Raw genomic sequence first — 20,720 nt, forward strand, 5'->3', positions numbered from 1 at the left:
TTTTATTTGAAGTCCAGAAGAAAAATATTACGACTGTCTTGATGTTAGATAGCTGGATCTTAAGATGTAATTGGACCTAATCTTTTGATGAAACAACATAATAATGCTGCTAATAAAATATTTAGTTTGCCGAGATACATTTGCATAGATGTCAGTATGCATATCTATGTTTAACGTAGTCTACGTACTATTCCTATTTAAACGCAAATACAACGATTAGGTGAAGGATGGTCAGGCTGTTTATTGTCAATTCTGCTCGTGCTTCTGACTTTTATCTAGATGCAATATACCACATGAGTATCAGTCACGCAGCAGTTTTGAAACCGGAAATTAACACCAAGACGAGATATGACGTAACTGTTACACCGGAAGTCAGTCAATACGTCAGTTTTTGGTGAGTCCAGGCGACACCATGATTGATGACATTTCCAAATAAAATCGCTTTTCTATTCATATCATTTGGTGGTTTCATACCTGAAATGCAGTATACTGTTTGCTGAAATGCACCATCAATACAAACAATTACCTTGAAATAACACGTCTGTTTTCATAATTCCTTAATCATTTGTTCAGCCGAGACATCTTCGGTTGTAATTTGCAACACTGCATACAAACTTTATCCCCGTGGGGTACATACATCTGTTTCCAATCTCTTCAGTAAATCTCTTTGTAGGTAAAAACTGGTTTGAAGTATAACGATATTTTGAATTGTCCTGTAACAATACCAACTTCCTGGTTTCTCAAAGCTTACGGAAATACCTCTGGGTCATGTACATGCTTATTGAATTTCACAAACAACTTTATTGCGGCGTATTTGTAGATCACTCTGACGACAAAAAGACGTTAATGTTTTTCAGAGCTTGACAACACATCTATTAAAAGTCTGGTCAGGTTACTTTATCTATCTAGATAGCTGAACAAGTGATGCCAGTTGCGATAAAACTTAAATTAAATTCCGTATGAAAATTTCATTCTTGTTTTTTTGTCATATCATGAATAAATCAAACGAACAAATCACAAAGTCAACACACAAAGACTAATTTGGAGACAACAGTGTAAACCCAGGAGACAAGACTTCATGGACCCTCACAAACTTAAGGTAGCGACGTCAAAACAAAAATACACATTAACTATAACTTTTGTCCATAGTCTACATCAGCCGGAATATTCGGAAACATTTTGTTGTGATTTTGTTAGCAGTCGATATCTATCAATGAAATCGTGATATTCGGACCCAGACCTCGAACTACGTTACAAATACACCGTAGGTTTTGGAAGCAGGGTGGTTACTGTTAAGAAAGGGACAGTTCACTATCGGAAAAGTAAAATCAGCTCGCTTCAAGCAGCTGACATAATGAGTCTATTGTGTCATCAATTTCAAGTTTAGGAAGATATATATGATCCACGGGGTCAATGAATTGTTTTGTTATTCATATCTAAAGATGATGCATATCGTCGATATATCTAGCGAGTTACAATTAAATATATGATGTTGGTAGCAGTAATTTGAATACTGTTAGCGTACATATTTAAGCGTATTCCACTTTTAGCGCTTTTCGCTTTATTGATCTTTCACTGAATTATAATTGTGCTAAATGCAGTTCCTGTTTAAATTTTTCTACATTATGTATTATGAATGTGCTGATTCTCCAATGCAATTATTTGTTAAAATGCAATGATAAGCAAACATTTTAGTCCACGAAAATAAGTACTCTTACATGTACAATATACTTGAAGATAGAGGATTTAAAAAAAGTGAACATATCATGTCTATCTTTGAATATGAATGGTAGCATCATTTACTGAAATGTTATTTAGTAGCAGTTAGCATACATGTTTCATGTATTTGAATATTTTGAATATAACGAAAATAGAAAGAAAAAACCCAGACGATTGGTCAAAGCGAAGAGAGAATATCACATATTTCACTCAGGCAAAGCTGTTTTATTTTTGGCTTTTTTTTGTCGCTACAGAATATGCACATATGTAATGATAGGGCAGACTTATTACCATTTGAAGGTAGTAAAGTAAAACAATCTATCAACGAGCACCAACTGGGCACCAGTAAAACTCAGACACAGTGCCGCTGTAAAACCACAGGAAGAACCTGCTGAGCTGGTCCTTATGAAGTGGGAGCTGTCACGACAATCTACGATTGCTCGATCTCGCAACAGAGACATGATTCATTCAAGGCAGCAGATACTTCTCCTCAAAGAGGATAACCTTTTGGAGAATAGATAAAACAGAACACTCTGACACCAGCAGATACATGTAGGTAGTTTATCACAAAAGTCGTCAAGAAGAATCGATTGCCGCTTGGCTCAGTCTTATAAAACCATACTTAAAGATAACCCCTACAGTCATTTAAAATACAGTTTTACGTTCATGAGAACATGGATGACAGGTTTTTATGACTATGGGTGTTCATTAGGTCAAATGTTAAACTCTAATACTCGAGAAAAAAAAAAGAACTGTTTTAAATAGCGCAACGTCAGCAGATATCAGGCAATCTAACCAAGTCCATCTTAGACTCCATATACAAACATATATTAAATCAAATTAGGTTTTCATAGTGCTCAAGCTTTAAACATTCATTCAATTTGATAAATAATATTTTTTTTTGTAACATATATGAATATATTTGTTTGAAATACTAAACCTTTCATATAACTGTTTTGAGGTTAACATTATTATTTCGATTCAGTCAACTTTCTTATTTACAAGTTGTGTGACATAATCGAACGATCAAGATATTTTTATTTTAACACGACACGAATCAGGCTCCGTAGGAGTTTGTTTTAAGAGATCAGTTTGCTAAACGTTACGCACCGATCGTACAGCGATTCTCCAAATTCTGCTATTTGACCGAAATGTATATCTATATTTTTTCAAAAATTGAAGTATTATCGAATTTAATCAATTTCGATTGTGCATAAAACTAACCCCTTTTAAGTGGTTTTTTTACAGTGTTTTAATCAATCAAATTGACGGATATCAAACAGCAACCCGTCGATTTACAGGTACTGACAAAACTGATGTAATGTTGAAATTTTTTCACAGAATAATAAGATTATCGAATGTGTAGATTTGTTTTAGACTGTTTGACTATGTTTTGCTCCTCATATGACCCTGGCTGTTTCGAGGAGGTTAACTCCCCAACAAACCGGCCTCTAGTCCCAAATCTATGCCAAGTTTTAAAAGTTTCTTGTATTTTCGTCAGCCTGAAATGTTATTCAATATCTACTCTGTACAGTACATGTTTTCCACAGTTCTCCTTTCTCCCTTTCGCCGTTGACCATTATGAGAGCGAATTCATATTGATGACGATTATTGCTCTGTACAGCTTCTAATATGTAGGGCGAATTAAACACTTGTTATTCCGGTCGAGGGCAAACATTTCACAGTGTGAAAGCTAGCCGTTATGCAGAATTTCCATATCTGATAAATATCAGGCAGAATTTTCGGAATCAATGGACGAAAAAAAGGGAGGGAGAGGAAGGAAGGCGAGGGGTCCGGTCGGTACGCGCTATGGCGTCATTTTCACAGCAGCGTCATACACTTGGTCGAAATAGACAATGTAAGTAATTCTTTAAACCTCACAACACGCATGTTAGGATTTCTGGAGCCTTATTGGACACTAACCACTTTTCTTCTTTCTTTTTGATTAAAATGGCTGGTTATGTATCCTCTTAGGAAATCAGTCATTTGGTCGGCAGGTTATTTTCTTAAACATTTAATTCGGTAACATCGATCGAAATATTTTGGAAAAGTATGTGATTGAATACATGGTTACACAACACACTGCTCACTCAATGTAACGCTATATGTGCGTTTTCTATCATTTACATTGACCTAGATTTTATCGATTTTTCAGGGAGAGGTATCGAAAAAACGTAGGATAAAATATATAGAAACATACAATATCATATTTCAAAAAGATATAAGGAAATGAATCAATATAGCTTATACCTATATCAATGATCCGTTGTATATTTAAATGCCACCGTGTCTATTTCAGAAAGTAAAAATACTTAAGATATTGGCTATTCGGAAGCAGACATCTATTTAGATCTGCGAGACATATGCTAATTTGAGAGATACAGTAACAATAAAAAACCCAGTTCTAGCAAGTGTAAGACGCATCTTAGTTCGTGGGGTTTCAATAGCATGCTTTATTCTAGCAAACGTCACACACATCATATTCAGTGTGTAGTTACAATACTTGCTTTTGTACGTGTTACACATATATATCTTAATTGTTTGGTAGTTTTAGTTAGGTAACTGGCTCTAAAATCTGTTTACATTTAATTAGATTTGAATCATCGTGCAACCAATGCAGACAGATTCGTGCGTGATGTGTTTAAGGCTCCTCATCCACAGAGGTAATAACAGTTCGCAGCGCCGCCACACGTCTAACACGACAGTCCCCAAGGGAGACAATGTATATAGGATCATACCGGCTGCTGATAGACTTATCGACACATTGTCGAAGAAAGAAAGGATTAGAGCACCACAAATAGACATTATGCAGTTCCAAATTAAAAACACGAGAAATTGCATAAAGACAAATGTAACTATTGATATATTTCAATTAGTGAAAGATGGCTGATAAATATTGCATTAATTGTCATTGGCTGTTGTCCAAACGTCTTTAACTCGAGCTGTCATATAAGGTACCAGGCAAGAATAATCGATAACTTGTTCTTCAAATGGGATTTACTAAACCGCAGAAATATTCCAATGTACGGATTTGGCTGATACGGGGATGACTGCCCCTAATATGACGACAACGGAGCCAGAAGAGATGGACGGCAGTTATTAAGAAGATTTTACCGTATAATAAATTTTCCACATTGCTTGTTCCTGCAACATGTTCGACAAGCTGTCGACAGCAATATATATGAGTCCATATGATACAAACACCGATGTTTAATGATGACGCAGAATTTCCTGCCTAAAATTAACGAATAACTGCATCAGTAATATATAAATTGAAATGTCATAATTCAACATCAATAGATTTATGTCAAATATGTATGAAAACGACAGATGTACGATGCACAGCGGATCACTTATGATAATAGAAAACGATTTGTGAATTATATGTGTTAAGATGTACATGCCTCCTGTATATAAATATGACATGCAGATGAAATTGACATCTATCGAGATAAAAAGATCCCCGGAGCTTGAGGAAGTTGACATAAAATATCTGGGAAAATGTGAAGTGCAGTATCCGATATAAGGAGATTGTTGCAGGATACATCTTTATGATATGTTCATTGCGGTTGACATTGATCTCACCTGATTTCCATCTGTGAAAAGTCGGTTTCTAACATGTATCAAACACATATTCACAGCATCTTAAATCGCCGCTGACCACCGTCATTTATTCTTTGACATTTACAGGAGACTTCACGACGGATGATAGACATTACAAATAGGTATTTACTCCTCTGAGGCGTATGCTTTAGTTAACGAAGATATGTACAATTGTTAATGATGTTTATTGTTTAGTTTTGGTGTCGCCTGTGTTTCAGTCATTGTTTTTGTATATCGGATTCCGCTTCTGTCTTCATTTGTGATGAGGCTTTGGTATAACATGGGCTCCGGTTTTGTCCTGTGTATTACTCTGGTAATATTTCATTGTACAGCGAGCACATACTATTAACTACATATTTCAAAGACTTAAGATGTCGTAACTCGTTTTCTACATAGTATTTGCTCACCGCATGCAAATGTACTTGCAACAATGTTTTAATGACTCAGCCGCAAGACATTGAAATCATGAAAGCAGCAAACACATCTAATTGCTTATTTTTTTATCCTCTAGATAGTATATTCACCAATCTGTAAAATGAAGATACAGATTATACTTTTAGAAAAAAAAATCTAAGCGGAAATATCACAGAGTAGAAATTAAAAACGTCGTATTGTGCAACAGCGAAGAATAAAGAGAACACCGAAGTGAAACAAAAGGTAACATGGATGTTATTGGGTGTGTTCGTACATTACCACAGAAAAGATGAGGAATGTCGGATGCTAAATAATGATAAAAGTGCTGATCATAAATCAAGAAACAATATTGATATTTACATAATCGAACGCCCAACTAAGCCTAAATAACCGTTATTGACAAGAAGAAAAGACATAGCTTTCAGAGAGACAACACCTAAAGTGCTTATTAATCCTATCATATTTCCAGATAAATAATCTTCGCAGAATTGGTTAGTGATTTATTGACAGCAGAAATATGACCATTATCAATATTAGAAGGCAGCTCATAGGGAATCACATCAACGAAGCCTTGGGGTCAAGGCTATAATGATTGACCACTCCTGCCGTCTGGTGGCCTTAGAACCTCTATCAAACATAAGGGGCATTATGTCATTACTGACCAGTTTTGAGGTTGTTACGTCATGTACTGACTAGTTGACCAGTTGATGTTGCTAATGCGATGTGATCAGATGGTATATATCACATAAAAGTGCAAGGGATGCCATGTAGGTACAACTACATTATGTAAGGGTCATGTGACCACAGTTAATGCCCAATTCCTTTGTATCTAAGGTCTGAACAATAAATAGTATGAAATAAAAAAAAAACATGTAATGGTGACGGTATATTGAAAATGTTAAAACAAAGTCCACGCGTTCGATAAGTTTCTAGCGTTTGTTAATTCATTACTTGTAAACCCCAAATTGGGATCAATGGTATGACATTGATCGATTATATTAACCGATATTTTTGAATCTCATCAATTCTCCAAACATTGAAGCTAAAGATAGCATCGCCTTAACTGAAGCACTACCGCCCACATCCAATGATTAATACACATCATTATCAAACTTAACTCCAAAGCCTGCTTGAATTATTATGATCTTCCTGACAAATGCTTCAAGATTACCAAATGCATGATGTAGCCAGGGTTTTCTATCGGAGGAGTTTACATGTCTACGGTCGTCATACAACACATTTCAAGTACGAAATTTTATCAATGTCTGCCACGACATACTAGATGTTAATAATCTTACAACATTACACTCTGTTTAGTCTGAGCGTTAATATCTAAAAACGTATTATGTTTTCTCTTTTTGTCTTTTTTGGTCGCACATCGTTTATGATCACCTGGTTTTTGCCTTCTAGTTTTGTCTTTGAGATTGTTGAATATATTTGCTTTGCCTCCTGTTAGTTCATTCCCTTTTGACTTAGAATTAAGGCATTGTTTTACTGTTTGTTTTTTGTTTGTTCGTTGGGGCTTAACGAGTTCGCAGCACACACTGTTATCAATATACCGAGATATAAAAGGTAGTTGAGTAAGGAAAGCAAAAACATATATCTCAAGTGTTGTATTTGAGAGGGAGAGCAGGTCAGTTTAGATTTTTTCAATGTTCCAAAAGAAAAAGACGCAAAAAGTTTAAAAAAAAAAAAAAATCTGCCGGAGGACCCCACATGAGTCACCTCCTAGGATAGCATCCAGTATGATACAGTAGACGTATTATTTTCACAAAACCTGAAGATATTATCAAAAACCTTACAACAGTCATGACATAAATCAACACGAGCGTTACAGGATACAGATAGCTTGATGTAATAAACCGTTAAGCCAGATAATATAAACCAATGATTGATTGAATATATTGTTTTGCAGAAATAATTTTTAATATCATTAATATCTTAAGGCATGGAGTTCCAATTTGGTTCCCAAATATTAATGTGTAAATGATTACTTTAATGAAATAAGAATAAAAGCAAAAATAAATTGAACAGAGGAAAGAACACACTTCATAAAGATACATATTGAAATGGAAAGATATTAACGAAAATCGCCATTTATTTAATTCAGCATAGTTTATTGTAACTGTTTGCGTTTTAAAAAGAGTTTTCCGGTTCAGAATGCCAAAAACCGGAAGTAATTTATTATCACTCTTAAAAGAGAACATTTTTCATCATTACAAAGAGATATTTCAAAAATATGAATCCAGAAAAAATAGCAGATCTTAGAACAGTGATTTATTTTCTACGGACAGGCGTGGTTCTTGTGTGAGTATTGACGGACATATACTGCTGATTTACATGAAAGTAAGTTACCTTGTGATATCTATGGGCACATGCCATTCAATTAAAACCCAAATGAGTGCTACAAGAAAACCGGATTCAGATAAACAGAAATACATGTTACAAGGCAAAAGTAGTGTTGAATACTGCTTCCAACGGCGACGTTCGACTTTCCAGCCGCCGATCTACCAATAGAGCTAAATGTGAGTTTAAAACCCCTTTAGTGCAAACCTCTCCTCATCAACTGCAACCAGGGAGCTGTGACTTCCTGTCATTACAAAGAAGGGCCACGTACATCATTCGGTATGGAATAACACTTCCAACGGGGTTCTAACAAATTACCCTAAGCTTCTCTTCTCGCCGCCTGACCAAATGTAAAAAGATTAAAACTGAATTACATTTGTTCTGTTAAAAGTAACGTGCAGATTCGAGCCTCAAAAAAATATGATGACTTTATGATGTCCAAAACGTTAACAACTTAACCAAATATTTGTTTACAAGTTACACTGACAGTTATCTATATTTGTGTAAACCGATCGCGATGCTTGGCATACAAAGATTAAAAAATATGGGACACAGACGTTGAAATTAGTTGTATTTCTATAAGTTGAACGAATTGCATTGCTACCAATTCAGAGAAAGCTTATGCGCTTGTGATAAAAATTATCGCCCATAGCTAATGAGTTCAAACAGTTCATATTGAGGAACCAACTACTGCGTTGTACCAGTTCCTATTTAAAACACACCGCTTGTTTCCGTAGTTTATTTATAGAAATAGGTGCATAACAACCTCCCTGATGTGTAAATGTTTGGCTACTTGAAGCGTAATCACCAAGTTATATAAATCTTAGACACAACGTCTGGCACTTCCTTGTAGAACATGCCCTGTTCACACACAGGTAATGGTAAAAATATCTTGAACAGTATATACGAAACGTTTTCACCATCGCCACAACTCGCAGACGCATGCGCTCATCGGTCTCGGCAAAACGAAGCACCGACATTCTTTTAACACGAAAAATCAATTATCAATCGTGTCTGTGCAAACACTTTTTGCTCTGTAACGGTTTCGAGATAAGCACGACAGATATTATTTTTATATCCTTATCTGCCAATGTTACAACTGACATGCTAATGATTTACGATAAACTGTTTTCATTTAAATACATGTATACAACTTCTTCAACTATACATATGAGATGGTTTGGATAAAGATTAAGAAACATGATATGTCTTATTTTACAAATCAGTTACCATGTATCTACTTATATAATACTACTACTAATAAAAATCAAATACAGCATTTTATATTGCGCCCTATCTAGCTAGCATAAGCCACTCTAAAGCACTTTACCGTACATAGATTTATAACTAATACCATTAGCATATACATCAATCAATACAATTTTGAGGAATTTGCAAGAGCAGCCGTATCAGGCGCTAACTATTAGCCCTATGTCACCTGGCTAATATCTCCCTATGTGTGTATGCGTGCGTGTGTGCTGGATATGTAATGTGTGATACAGACTATAGATACTGTAGTGACTATATCTAAGATACAAGCATTTGACTGCACTTATATGACTAGGTAATACATCGGAAATATACAAAACGTAATTACACTACACCATACAGTTCTCTGGTCAAGTAGGAAGGAATAAAGCAACAATTTTACTTAGAGACAGAATAGACAAGGAAAATATAGGAACTTTGTTTTGTTTGTGTTTTACGTCCTACCAACAACCATGATCATTTGAGGACGTGCCAGGTTTTGGTGGTGGAGGAAAGCTGGATTTCCCGGAGAAAAACCACCGACCTACGGTCAGTACCTGGCAATCGCCCCACGTAGGCCTCGAACCCGCAACCCATTGGTGGAGGGCTAGTGGTAGAAGAATGTCAGACGCCTTAACCACTGGGCCACCGCGGCCCATTAAGGAACTTTGTTAAATGTGGACGCATGTCTATAAGGATGAATATTGTTTTAGCTAACTTGCTGTCGTTGTGTTTTTTATTTTATTTCATGATCAAAACAATCAAGAGGTATCAGAAACAAACAAATAAAAAATTGTAACATTTATGAAAGAAGTAAAGTGTTAACGAAGCCGAAAATCCAGCTCGAAATCCATGAACACAAAGGAGAAAATCAGTTAAGAAAAGTACAATAGGAATAAGACCAAGTGTCCCATAATGTTAGGCGTTCTCTTCGACCAAGTCAATTTATACGTTTGTCAAAGCCAAGCAATGCCGCTTTCCAAATAACTTAGAACCGGGGTAGTGTCAGAGAAACAATAAGGCATCCTAGCAAACGTATGGTAGTATACACCCTTTGATTTCATAGAACAAAGTTGTCAACGTTTTAAGATCCGATCGCATTATGCTTATAAAGAGTTTATCAGACAGGATTATGAAAAAAATGTTGGTCACCACAGTTGAAAAGGGAAAAAGGAAAAACAATCCTTACTGCTAAAGCTTCGGGTCAGTGTTTCCGTCTCAATTGTCCTCAGTTGGGGATACTTATCAATATATGTAATTATCTGATTTGTCATATCATTTACAACTGATACAAAGAATCAATCTAATATCAAAATATCTTCCAGTACTGTTTTTAAAAGTAGACATATTTGCTTTTGATGTTCACAAAAATAAACCAAACATAATGATAACAAATGTGTTGCTTTTGCAATTCACGTGCATGATTTTAGATGATTATAAGATTACGTAATGTACCGTATACTGCTAATTGGCAAACACATTTTTTGTTAAAGCTATTTTTAAATTACATGCTTTAAAATAACGTAAAAGCTGGGCAACAGACAAACATGGTGATTTTATCAGACTCAGGTCACATGATATGGCCAATTACGACATAGCCTTATCTAAATTCCATTTAGCGAATCTTTGACGTTGAGCATAGCGTTAAGTATATATGTTCACAAATATAGCCAGTTCGGAACACCCCTACCGTTTTCTTTTAAATAGCAAAAAAACAAAAAATAAAACATATCTTAAGATATTTACGTTTTTTGATTAAGCCCTGTAAGACTGACCGTAATTGAAATTTTGCTATCCAATATTGCAACCGATAATGTCCACGTCAACATGAAGAGGAAGATTAGTCTCCTGTGATTTAGTGGAACAAGCGCAGCACGAGCATATTAATCTTAACACCGGTGTAATTGGTTTTTGTAGTCGGTGTTATAATACCAAATATGGTCTTAACCAGTGCCGCACGTGCCGGTGAACGTGAAAGGAAGTAAGAAAATTGGTGACATGGTAGCACTTGTTGTGAATTGCAAAATACAATAACGTATGTGGTAATTCTATTTAATATGTTGAGTCTCAGTGCTCTTTATTTTATCTCCAACAGAGAAGAATTCCAATTAGTCTGACTTTTTTTGTACTCACAGTTCCTCGCCCATTTACCACACCAAAGGGTGTTACATAATAATTGTTTTTATTTCAATTTTGACAAAAATATCTCTGCCACGGCGTTTTGAACACTGTTCTTCTTGATAAGAAAGCAGTGAACTTATCCGCTCTGCTACTATGTGAAATTTTCTTTCAGCAACACCACAAGGATTAATTTCAAAATGTTCTCAATCCTTAAAATACCAGCATCAAGTAATTATTTAAAAAAAGATGAAAATAATACGTTATAAGAGTGGTGAGTCCCTCTAACAGTGTTTACTAAATCATACATTCGATTAAAAAAATGTTTTTCACTTAACATATGCTTCAAGTAAAAGTAAAATATTATTTTGTCTTCAATTTTTGCTATGGCTTCAAAAGTTTTCTCTTGGTTTGTTCCCATTTTCGTTCAGGGTTTAATGCCCTAGCAACAGCTAACTTATCTGCGGAGAATGCCAGTGAAATAGCAAAGGTACCCGCTTATAACAATCCATGCTATGCCCTCAAAGATGAGAGCCGTGGTAGTGGCTAACCTAATGAGCATAATCAAATATCGATCGTCAAATCGACAGACGAAAAGAATATTTCCCAATGTAATAATGATGGTGATGATAACTTAAAATTAAACATGGTTGTGATTTTGATATCACAAACAGTTTTTGTTAACTGTTCATGTCGTCTTTAGTTTTGTTGACGTGTTTCTCAGGTCGTGTTTAAAATGGTTTGGTTTGGTTTTATTTAGTTTAATGTCCTACATGTATTAGCAGCTAAGGTCTTTTAAAGACGTGTCTCCGTGTTTGTTGTGTAAGCGTGCATATGTGTTCGTGCGCTGGAGACAGGGTATGTTGGTGTACTTGCCTCCTTGTGATAGCGCGGAACTGATACTGACTTTATAGTGCTATATCACTGAAATACCAACCGAAGGCATCCAGCACAGCATTCCGCCCGGTCCATTATAGTGATAAATGGTGAGCAAGCCATTACCGGTAATGCTGAACGTTAAGCAGGGAATAGCAACTAACATTGTAAAGGACTTTGGTATGTCCCGGCCTGGAGACAGAACATATTGCCTTCCTCACCTCGGCCAACGTTCAACATTAAAGCCAAAAGGGAAGTGTTGCCAAGAGAGGTGATAGGAAATAAAAGGTTATTAGAAGTAGAGAGAAATATCAAAATCCCAATTATTGCAATTGTTGCAAAGAATTTTGTGCTTTTGTGTCTCAAAGAAGAGGGCACAAAGGCAAACCCCCAATTCTGCATGGCGGGGTGCTCACATTACTCGCCTCTTGGGATACATGCAGTCGGTAACACCAAGTGTATTCTTTGTTTGATCCCCGACCTGAAGGGGTATGTTTGTAACGACATTTGGTTCGGGTAATGAACTTTTTTTATTGAAGATTTCTTACATAATCTTTGTACTAATGAGCGTCAAAACGCGGCGAATGTGACCTAGATTTGTCGTGGTTTAACAATAAAGTTGTATTGCAAAGACTTAAAGTTTGTTGTCCATCCTCTGAAATTGTTTCTATGTTATAAAATGTGTTATATTATTGGATAAGAAAAGGATAAATAAAAAATCAAAGTCGAATCGTGAGACACAATTCAAGCCTCTGAGAAATAAAGTAACACGTTTTATTTGTAACGCCGTCCGTCACAGAGACCCAAACTACTTCTGCGGTCGTAAAGGATTCGAGTTTAAAAAAACACGTTACTGTTCGTTGTGTCACTAACCTCCAGTTTCAAAACGCTCCAAAAACAATTTTTCATCTCATGTACCTTTATGTAAAAAATACCTTTTCCTTAATGAGAATATATTACTACTAAATATGTCAACGTTTAATGAAATACCTTAACATTTTATATTGATTTTGCAAACAGGGAAAATAGGGAAATACCTTTCAATCAAACACCCTGAGTACAGGAAATGAATGTTTCAAAATTTGTTTAGTATCCTAGTGAAAATATCCACTAAAAATACGACGAAAAGGAAGCACCTCTTGTTTGAAGAAGCAGAAAGCCAACCAAAAGACGCATTTTATTGGACCACGTGCTCATTTCGTCAATTCAGGATTATATAATATGTGAATGGAAGACAGAATGTTGACTTACCCGGTATAGGATGGCCCTCGTAGGCAGTCGGACACTTGACCGAAGCAAAGGAATCAGTCGGACTGGTCATCCAACAAAGAATTCCATCGTACTCGTGCGGGCAATACGTCACACCTGGAATCGACCAATCAGCACGTTAGGCTCGAAATACAAATATGATAAAGATCAATTGATATACATTTTTGTACATATTTAACGATAATGTTCCTTTTAATGGTCTTGAGACGAATCTGATGAACTGTACCGTGTCAGAATTCGTCATGAACCCTGTTTAGTTGTAAATAAATTACTTCTTTTACCATCACCGACACACCTTTGTACAATATTTTATATATACAATTAAATTCAGATTAAAAGACGTCCGACTTGAAGTTCCTGCTGTACAGAAATAATACAAACTAAGATTAAAATCTACCTATTTATGGACCCAAATGCATATCACGAATTTGGCGGGAAGCTACTCTGAATCAGAAAAACTCTTTTTTGTTCCCTCGTGATCTATATAGAAGGGAAATTACTACAAGTGAAGAAAAGCACGCTTCTTCATGATCATAATGATGCAGTGGTGCTCTGTAACTTAAAGGTAGAAACATTTAAATCCAAGTTTAACACATAAACCATCAACGCGGCAAGGAGTACATTTTAACTCGTTCTTTCATTTAAAATGTTATCGTTTAAAGTACAAACAAATAAATTTTAACGCGTTCACATTCAACACATTAGCATATAACGTGCTTATTGGTACTTAAACGCGTTTTTATTTAAACATAATCATTCATTGAACGCGCTAAAATAAAAGTTAACGCGATTTCGAATTTTATAAGTAAAATGCTTACGTTTCAGTTTCCCTCTTTTTGTACATGAACCGTTTATCGAACGAGAAATGTCAGGGAGTAGGTGAAACTTAAATTAGCTGACAACAGACAAACCAGGAAGAAAAATTGCAATAAAATGAAGAAATTATATTACCCGAGACTTCGGAAAAAGCGTGGAAAGGTCATGGCTGACGTAAGGAGACAACCCAATAGCCTTTTTTCAATAACCTAGCTACTGACAATTACTTGGAGTAGATCAAACGCCCAGGTAAAAAAAAATAATAAATAAATGAAAGGGTGATGTCCTTTGCAATTCGCTCCAGGACACAGGGGCCTGTCACTTATGAAAGGGCGTCGGAGAAATATAAAATAGCACTTTATGTTAGAAATAAAGTAATTGATACACTATACCCACAATGCGGACAAAGGAATTTGTTAAATTATTATTGCAATCCGCCCCTTTCCCAACACATAAAAGAGCATTAAAAAATGACATATCACACTGTACAACACAAAGAAAACCCGTTATCAGGAAACAGTTCTTTATCACAAAATACCTAACAGAAACCAGTTTATTGATTTGCTGATATTAAAACATATCCCTCCGGTCAGCAGGTAGCCGAATGGAGAGACAAATCTGGTACAGATTCGCATTTTTCTACACAACTATACAACTAAATGGCGGATGTGGTCACCGCGCCTCTTCCAGTTGGTAAAAAGAGGTAAAATATGGAAGAAAAATAAACAATTATATGTGACATGTTCCTGTGTCCCTGGATGATACATCACGTGTAAAGACCTTAAAGGACAATGGACAATTGCTCCTTCCATTCCTCATCAGAATGATGAATTATATGTTCAAACAAGTATGAGGTGACACGTAAAGACTCAAACGTCCCAGATAAAGGTACAAGTGACATGCTAAATCTGTCTGGGACATCGATAAATATTGAACAGTGTTACTAAACTCCTTCGAGACACTGACCCATATGGAGCGTCCGGCTCAGACAGAATTCCGGCCAGACTGTTACAAGAATGTGCAGAGGAGTTAGCGCTAAACCTAAGAGCGATGCACTGTCTATTACTACAGGTCTGCTTTCTGAATTGCACAGATAGCAAAGTGAAGGTAGACGTTACTTGTTATTTCGGAATGAGATCCATTAGTCTGGTATGAATGATAACGCTGTTTTTGTTTTGAACACAATCAGTAATTGAAAACTTATTTTGCAAGCTTTCGAACACGTCCCCAAAGAGTGCAAATGACCGGTGTGTCGAATTTAAACTGCTGAAAACATTTCAATAAGACAGCTGTCAGAAAATATCGAGACATTTCGCCAAATAGCTCTCTAATAATGCAGTCAGTCAGAGAGACGGGCATTGAGTTATTTTCAGCAGTTTCGAGATATTTACACTCTTTGCACGACAAAGAAACACTTGTTTGACAGACGTTTTCGAAAGCTCGCAATATAAGATTCAATTACTGATTGTGTTCAAAACAAAAACAGCGTTATCATTCATACCAGACTAATGGATCTCATTCCGAAATAACAAGTAACGTCTACCTTCACTTTGCTATCTGTGCAATTTACAAAAACAACTATCATTGACATTACTGTGGGCAATATACTGGCTAAAGAACAGCAAGGATACCTTCATCTTAAATATATGTGGGTTCCGCATTAAACGAAATTGCGAGAAGCAACTACAGACGTCATTTGACGAAGGTGTCCATCAAATGCATAAAGAAAACACAACTAGATATGGTTATTCGAAGGATAATAAATTGTTTATTTTTAACATGCTGCAACATATGGTTTAATACAAATGAAATATAAGTGAGAATTATTTTGAATAGATCAATACTTACAGTCTCCGTGACGTTTTGTGAATTAAAATGTGTGTCTTTCCAGAAATACATAAAAAATATGACAGCTGTCTCTTCTATATCAAATGAGAATCCATTTGGCTCCTCAAAATTTTCCAGACTTTCATTCAAAGTATTATTCGAAATTTTATAATCCCTGGGTATTAAACTAAAAAGTTCAAAATACAACTGTTCTGCTTTTACAAAATTTACTTGTTGTTACTATTTTAGATTTATTTCTTCTTGACCAAGCAATGTTTTTGTTTCCGTAATATTGAATTAACAACTTTTAATAAAGCAATTGATTAATAAGTAAACAATTGAACGAATTAAAGAATAAGAATGAATTAATGAATAAATGAATAATGAATAAAAGGAGACGATGTGAGATAGTAATAATAAATAATTCGAGCTTCTTATATACCGCTTTATCACAACCTAGTTCGTAGGTCGTCTCAAAGCAGTTCACAAATTATTATCCGTGGTTATAGGGCCTTTGCAACCAGCCAATATTTTTCTCAACTCCCTGGGGAGCATACAGCCGATGCTGCCATTTCGGCGCTCACAGCTAGCATTCTACAATTCTAGCGCTACCCAGCCACGTACTCATTTAGAGCTGAGTAGACTGGAACAAGCGGAGTAAAGGTTCTTGCTCAAAGATACAACACAGTGCCGTGACGAGAGTCGAACTCGCAACCCTTCGGTCACGAGCCCGGCGTCCTCGCACTAGACTATCGTGACTATGAGATATGAAATTTAGCATCGGTCAGTGCTTTACAAGATGTATCTTAATAAAAATAGCATTAAAGCTATAACATCATTGGCGCATCTGGGTGTGAGGTTACTGTATAGTCTTCAAACACGACTGTGATAAGGAGGTGAGCAACATGAACATTCTCTCTCAAATGAAGTGCTAAGCTCGCAATATTGAATCTAGAGTGACTGAGGATATTTTATTATAGCGTCTAAGAAGACCAGATGGGTAAATGCCAAGGCGAACTAGTCACTTGCTTTTATCTCAGATGAAATTTAATAGCATCCACAATGGGAACTTAATAAAGAGCCTACGAGACATTGATTCGACTGCACGCGGAGTGCTGTTGGAGTGTTTGGAGCTAGTGAACTGCGACGGACATCCACGGAATTGGAATCGGTCCGGCGCTATAGACCGTTAGATTCGTAATTAACTTGTACGCCAGGGCTATCTGTACGGCGAGAGTATTGCTGAAAGACTAAATATGGTAGCTTTAAGCAAGAAGGAAAGACACATCCTTGTACAAACTCGGTCACAAGAACATAGCATTACGATAATTTTAAACTACCTTACACCTTTTGCCGGTAGAACATCGCAACTTACTTACGCTATATACGCCCGCAAACAAATGTTGCATCATTAATTTATCATTCAACCTATACACTATATATAAGAACTTGGTGTTCCCTCCCCGAACACAAACACAACTCCTTACCTGACTCCATCAAGGCCGAAATAAAGAACTTATACATGTAAAACTAATAACTGGAATCACTTTACTTTTAGTACATGCAATATATTCGGATTCATACTTTTCATTCGAATTTTAAACTTGCGCATTTCAATCCAAAATTTTCTAAATAAAATGTGGTCTAAGACCTAGTATGGAAAAGAAGATAAAGCGGAGATTGAAAGGGACGAAACAAATATTTTATAAAATATTATCCATAATCGAAAGCCTTTTACGACGTGAATTGAGAAAGAAAATCTACTCTTTTTGTCGCAGAACATGAAGAATGCGGAAACCTTAATCACTACGGCTGTTAAAAGAACACTACTTCTTGAAGAACGTTTTAAATAACAAGTTCAGGTTCAACAATATCTGTTCGTTAAGACTGTCATAAGTCGACGCTTACTTTCATTTTATCATTTTATCTACACACTAGACAAAACTTGCTATTGTTTATACTAAAGTAACGTTTTCCTTTGTCCTGTCCTAGTTTTTTTTTTGTATACAAACCTGTGCAGTTATTTACGTAAATTATTTTTCATGACCTCACGAACATAAAGTAAAGCTTGCCAGTACATCTATACGACGTGGATCAAAACAAAAACACACGTAGTAAATGTGATCGCTACCTTTCTTTGCCAGATATTTGACCTATTTGGCAATCCCGTGATATAGACATCCTGATCTCGTTTCCGGTTTATATTTTGTTCATACACACATGTATGTACGTCTACGTTAAAGTATGCTAAGCTTGGTAGAAACATGTATCTTTTTGCCGAACGAAGCGCGTGACTTTTCTTGGACGGGTTTTAATGTACGTCATTCCACATACGAACTTCCTGTGCAGCCCTTGTTTGAGAAAACGTGAGAGGTTATCATAGACGTTAACGTGACTTTCAATGGCATTTTTTTTAAACATCCTTTATTGTAATTTATATACAATGGGAGTTGGGCACAAGTTTAACACCTTATATTAAGCCCTTTCCCTACATGTGATCTTTCCTTCTCCATGCAAACGGAACCAGTCATCGTCTAATCACTATTCTCTACTTATCATTTGTCAATGGCATACGGAGGTGTTGAAGTTTAAATGTATCAAACACTAATTTGTTCAGAAAGCTTAAAAACACTTACAAGAAATAACAGGAATCGTTTTTATTTTATCTCGTTTCAATAAAATGGAGACAGGAATCACAGATACTGACGTATAAAAACGGAGGCGGAAGACTGGAGGTGTCGACGCGGGGGAGAAACTCCTTCATATTTACTTAACGTCACGTTCGTGCAGAAGTCAACCCCCGCTGTACATTAGCCAGCAGGAGGATAGACTCAAACGCACGTACACTCACATATCACACTGTTAACTATGTGGGATCTGACATACATGTAACACGTGCTAAGTTTAGACCTGAACAGAGGAAAAAGAAAAAACCGAAATTGCCATACTTCAAAGAAGGTAAAATAAGAAAAAAAAGCTACTTTCCTCTCTGAATGGAAGAAGGCAAAATAGCAAAATAAATAAAACAAGTCCGAAATTGTAAAAGTCGAATGATGAAATTATAGTTGTATGTATGAGAACATAGTTTAAAAAGGTAGTTTTACATTGTATAATTTGTTTGGTTGTAAGTGCTTTCAAATATTGTCTCTTTGTGTTTAAATCAAGACACATCGCTGGAATCGTTGATATTTATAAGATACTACAATAATTCATTGAAAAATATATACCAAAGACCGAAAGCATTTAGCCAGCTCCTGACGTGTATCAAGTCTACTCAGGTTGTGCATCCAGTGCACATTCTTGAGTTTGATAAGTAGAGATTGCATACAGGATGATATAGCAAAGCTAGCATATGTGTTATTTCAATGATATTACATCTGTCACGCACACCTGTAGCATCTTTTCTACACATCCAGTGTGTCCATTTATCAATAAAGTGTTAATTATAGAGTAGTCAAACAATTTGTGTGTTTATTTTTTTCATCAAATGTAGAATAACACACTGTACGTGTACATATTTGCGGATAAAAGTGATAAACGAGGTGAATTAATTAGAATATCGTGTTAACACAAAATGCATTGAGAGATATATTAATACAGCTAAACACTATAGCATGATGAACTTGTTGTATATCAAACACAAAATTACAATAAAAAGTCAATAAACTAAAAAAGAACGCTTTGAGCGATTACATGTCCGTGCATAAGGAAAGCGGTTACGATTGACGGTTTCCTTGTTGATAAAAATAGAAGCGGGCAGGTATCTAGTAAATAGCCTAACTGGTGCTCCAAGTTATATTTATCTCCCGGAGACCCAGTCAGTTTATCAGGGTAAGCACGAGTTGTAGGTTTGCACTTTTCCCTGATTGTACACGTCCCAACAATTAAACACTACGTGCTATAAATGGCGGGAGTCACGTGAGCGCGAGATACATAGTCACCGCCCATAAACTTCAATTAAAATGTCGGCAAATCGAAAGTCTAAAAACTGCCCGAAATCACGCTAAATGCTAGCTGCTGAAGTACACACTCGTACATATATCTAATTGCCAAACTATAAACAAAAACTGATTAATAACTAGACTATAATTTTCATAATGCGATTCTAGTCCTGTGGTATAAACGCCCGTAATTCCATTTAAACTTTAAAATATATACATTTAATCGCTTTTAGGCCAGTGCTTAAATACAAATAAACATGCTTCGTCTGGAGGCAACTCTCATTGGCTGAAGCGTCTTTTTACACATTTTTTTTTTTTTTTTATTACTGAAGATGACTTGATATACCATATTCGTTCTTCATTTACATTTGGTCTGTATTACCTTTTGTAATTTTCATGTTTTCCTTTGATGCAGGAACAAAATGAATACCAGACAGGTCATACGACCTGATGACATTTTTCTAAACCCTATATAATTAACATTATAGGCGACACATAATCAAGGTTCCAATTGCAGAAACAACCTTTTAAAAATAGCATATA

At 35.8% G+C, this 20,720-nt stretch overlaps 1 protein-coding gene across 6 annotated transcripts in view; it reads right to left on the minus strand.

The window, feature by feature from the left end:
• LOC110465167 (diuretic hormone receptor-like) overlaps positions 1–20,720 on the minus strand; it is a 175,274-nt gene that overhangs the window by 41,940 nt on the left and 112,614 nt on the right. For all 6 annotated transcript variants that reach the window (XM_021520818.1, XM_021520849.1, XM_021520826.1 and 3 more), the window contains one exon: positions 13,576–13,689. In XM_021520818.1, coding sequence (XP_021376493.1) covers positions 13,576–13,689 — 114 coding nt within the window. The remainder of the gene's footprint in view (positions 1–13,575; positions 13,690–20,720) is intronic.

The sequence above is a fragment of the Mizuhopecten yessoensis genome, unplaced genomic scaffold (genome assembly GCF_002113885.1).
Source record: "Mizuhopecten yessoensis strain PY_sf001 unplaced genomic scaffold, ASM211388v2 scaffold1557, whole genome shotgun sequence".
Taxonomy (NCBI): Eukaryota; Metazoa; Mollusca; class Bivalvia; order Pectinida; family Pectinidae; genus Mizuhopecten; species Mizuhopecten yessoensis.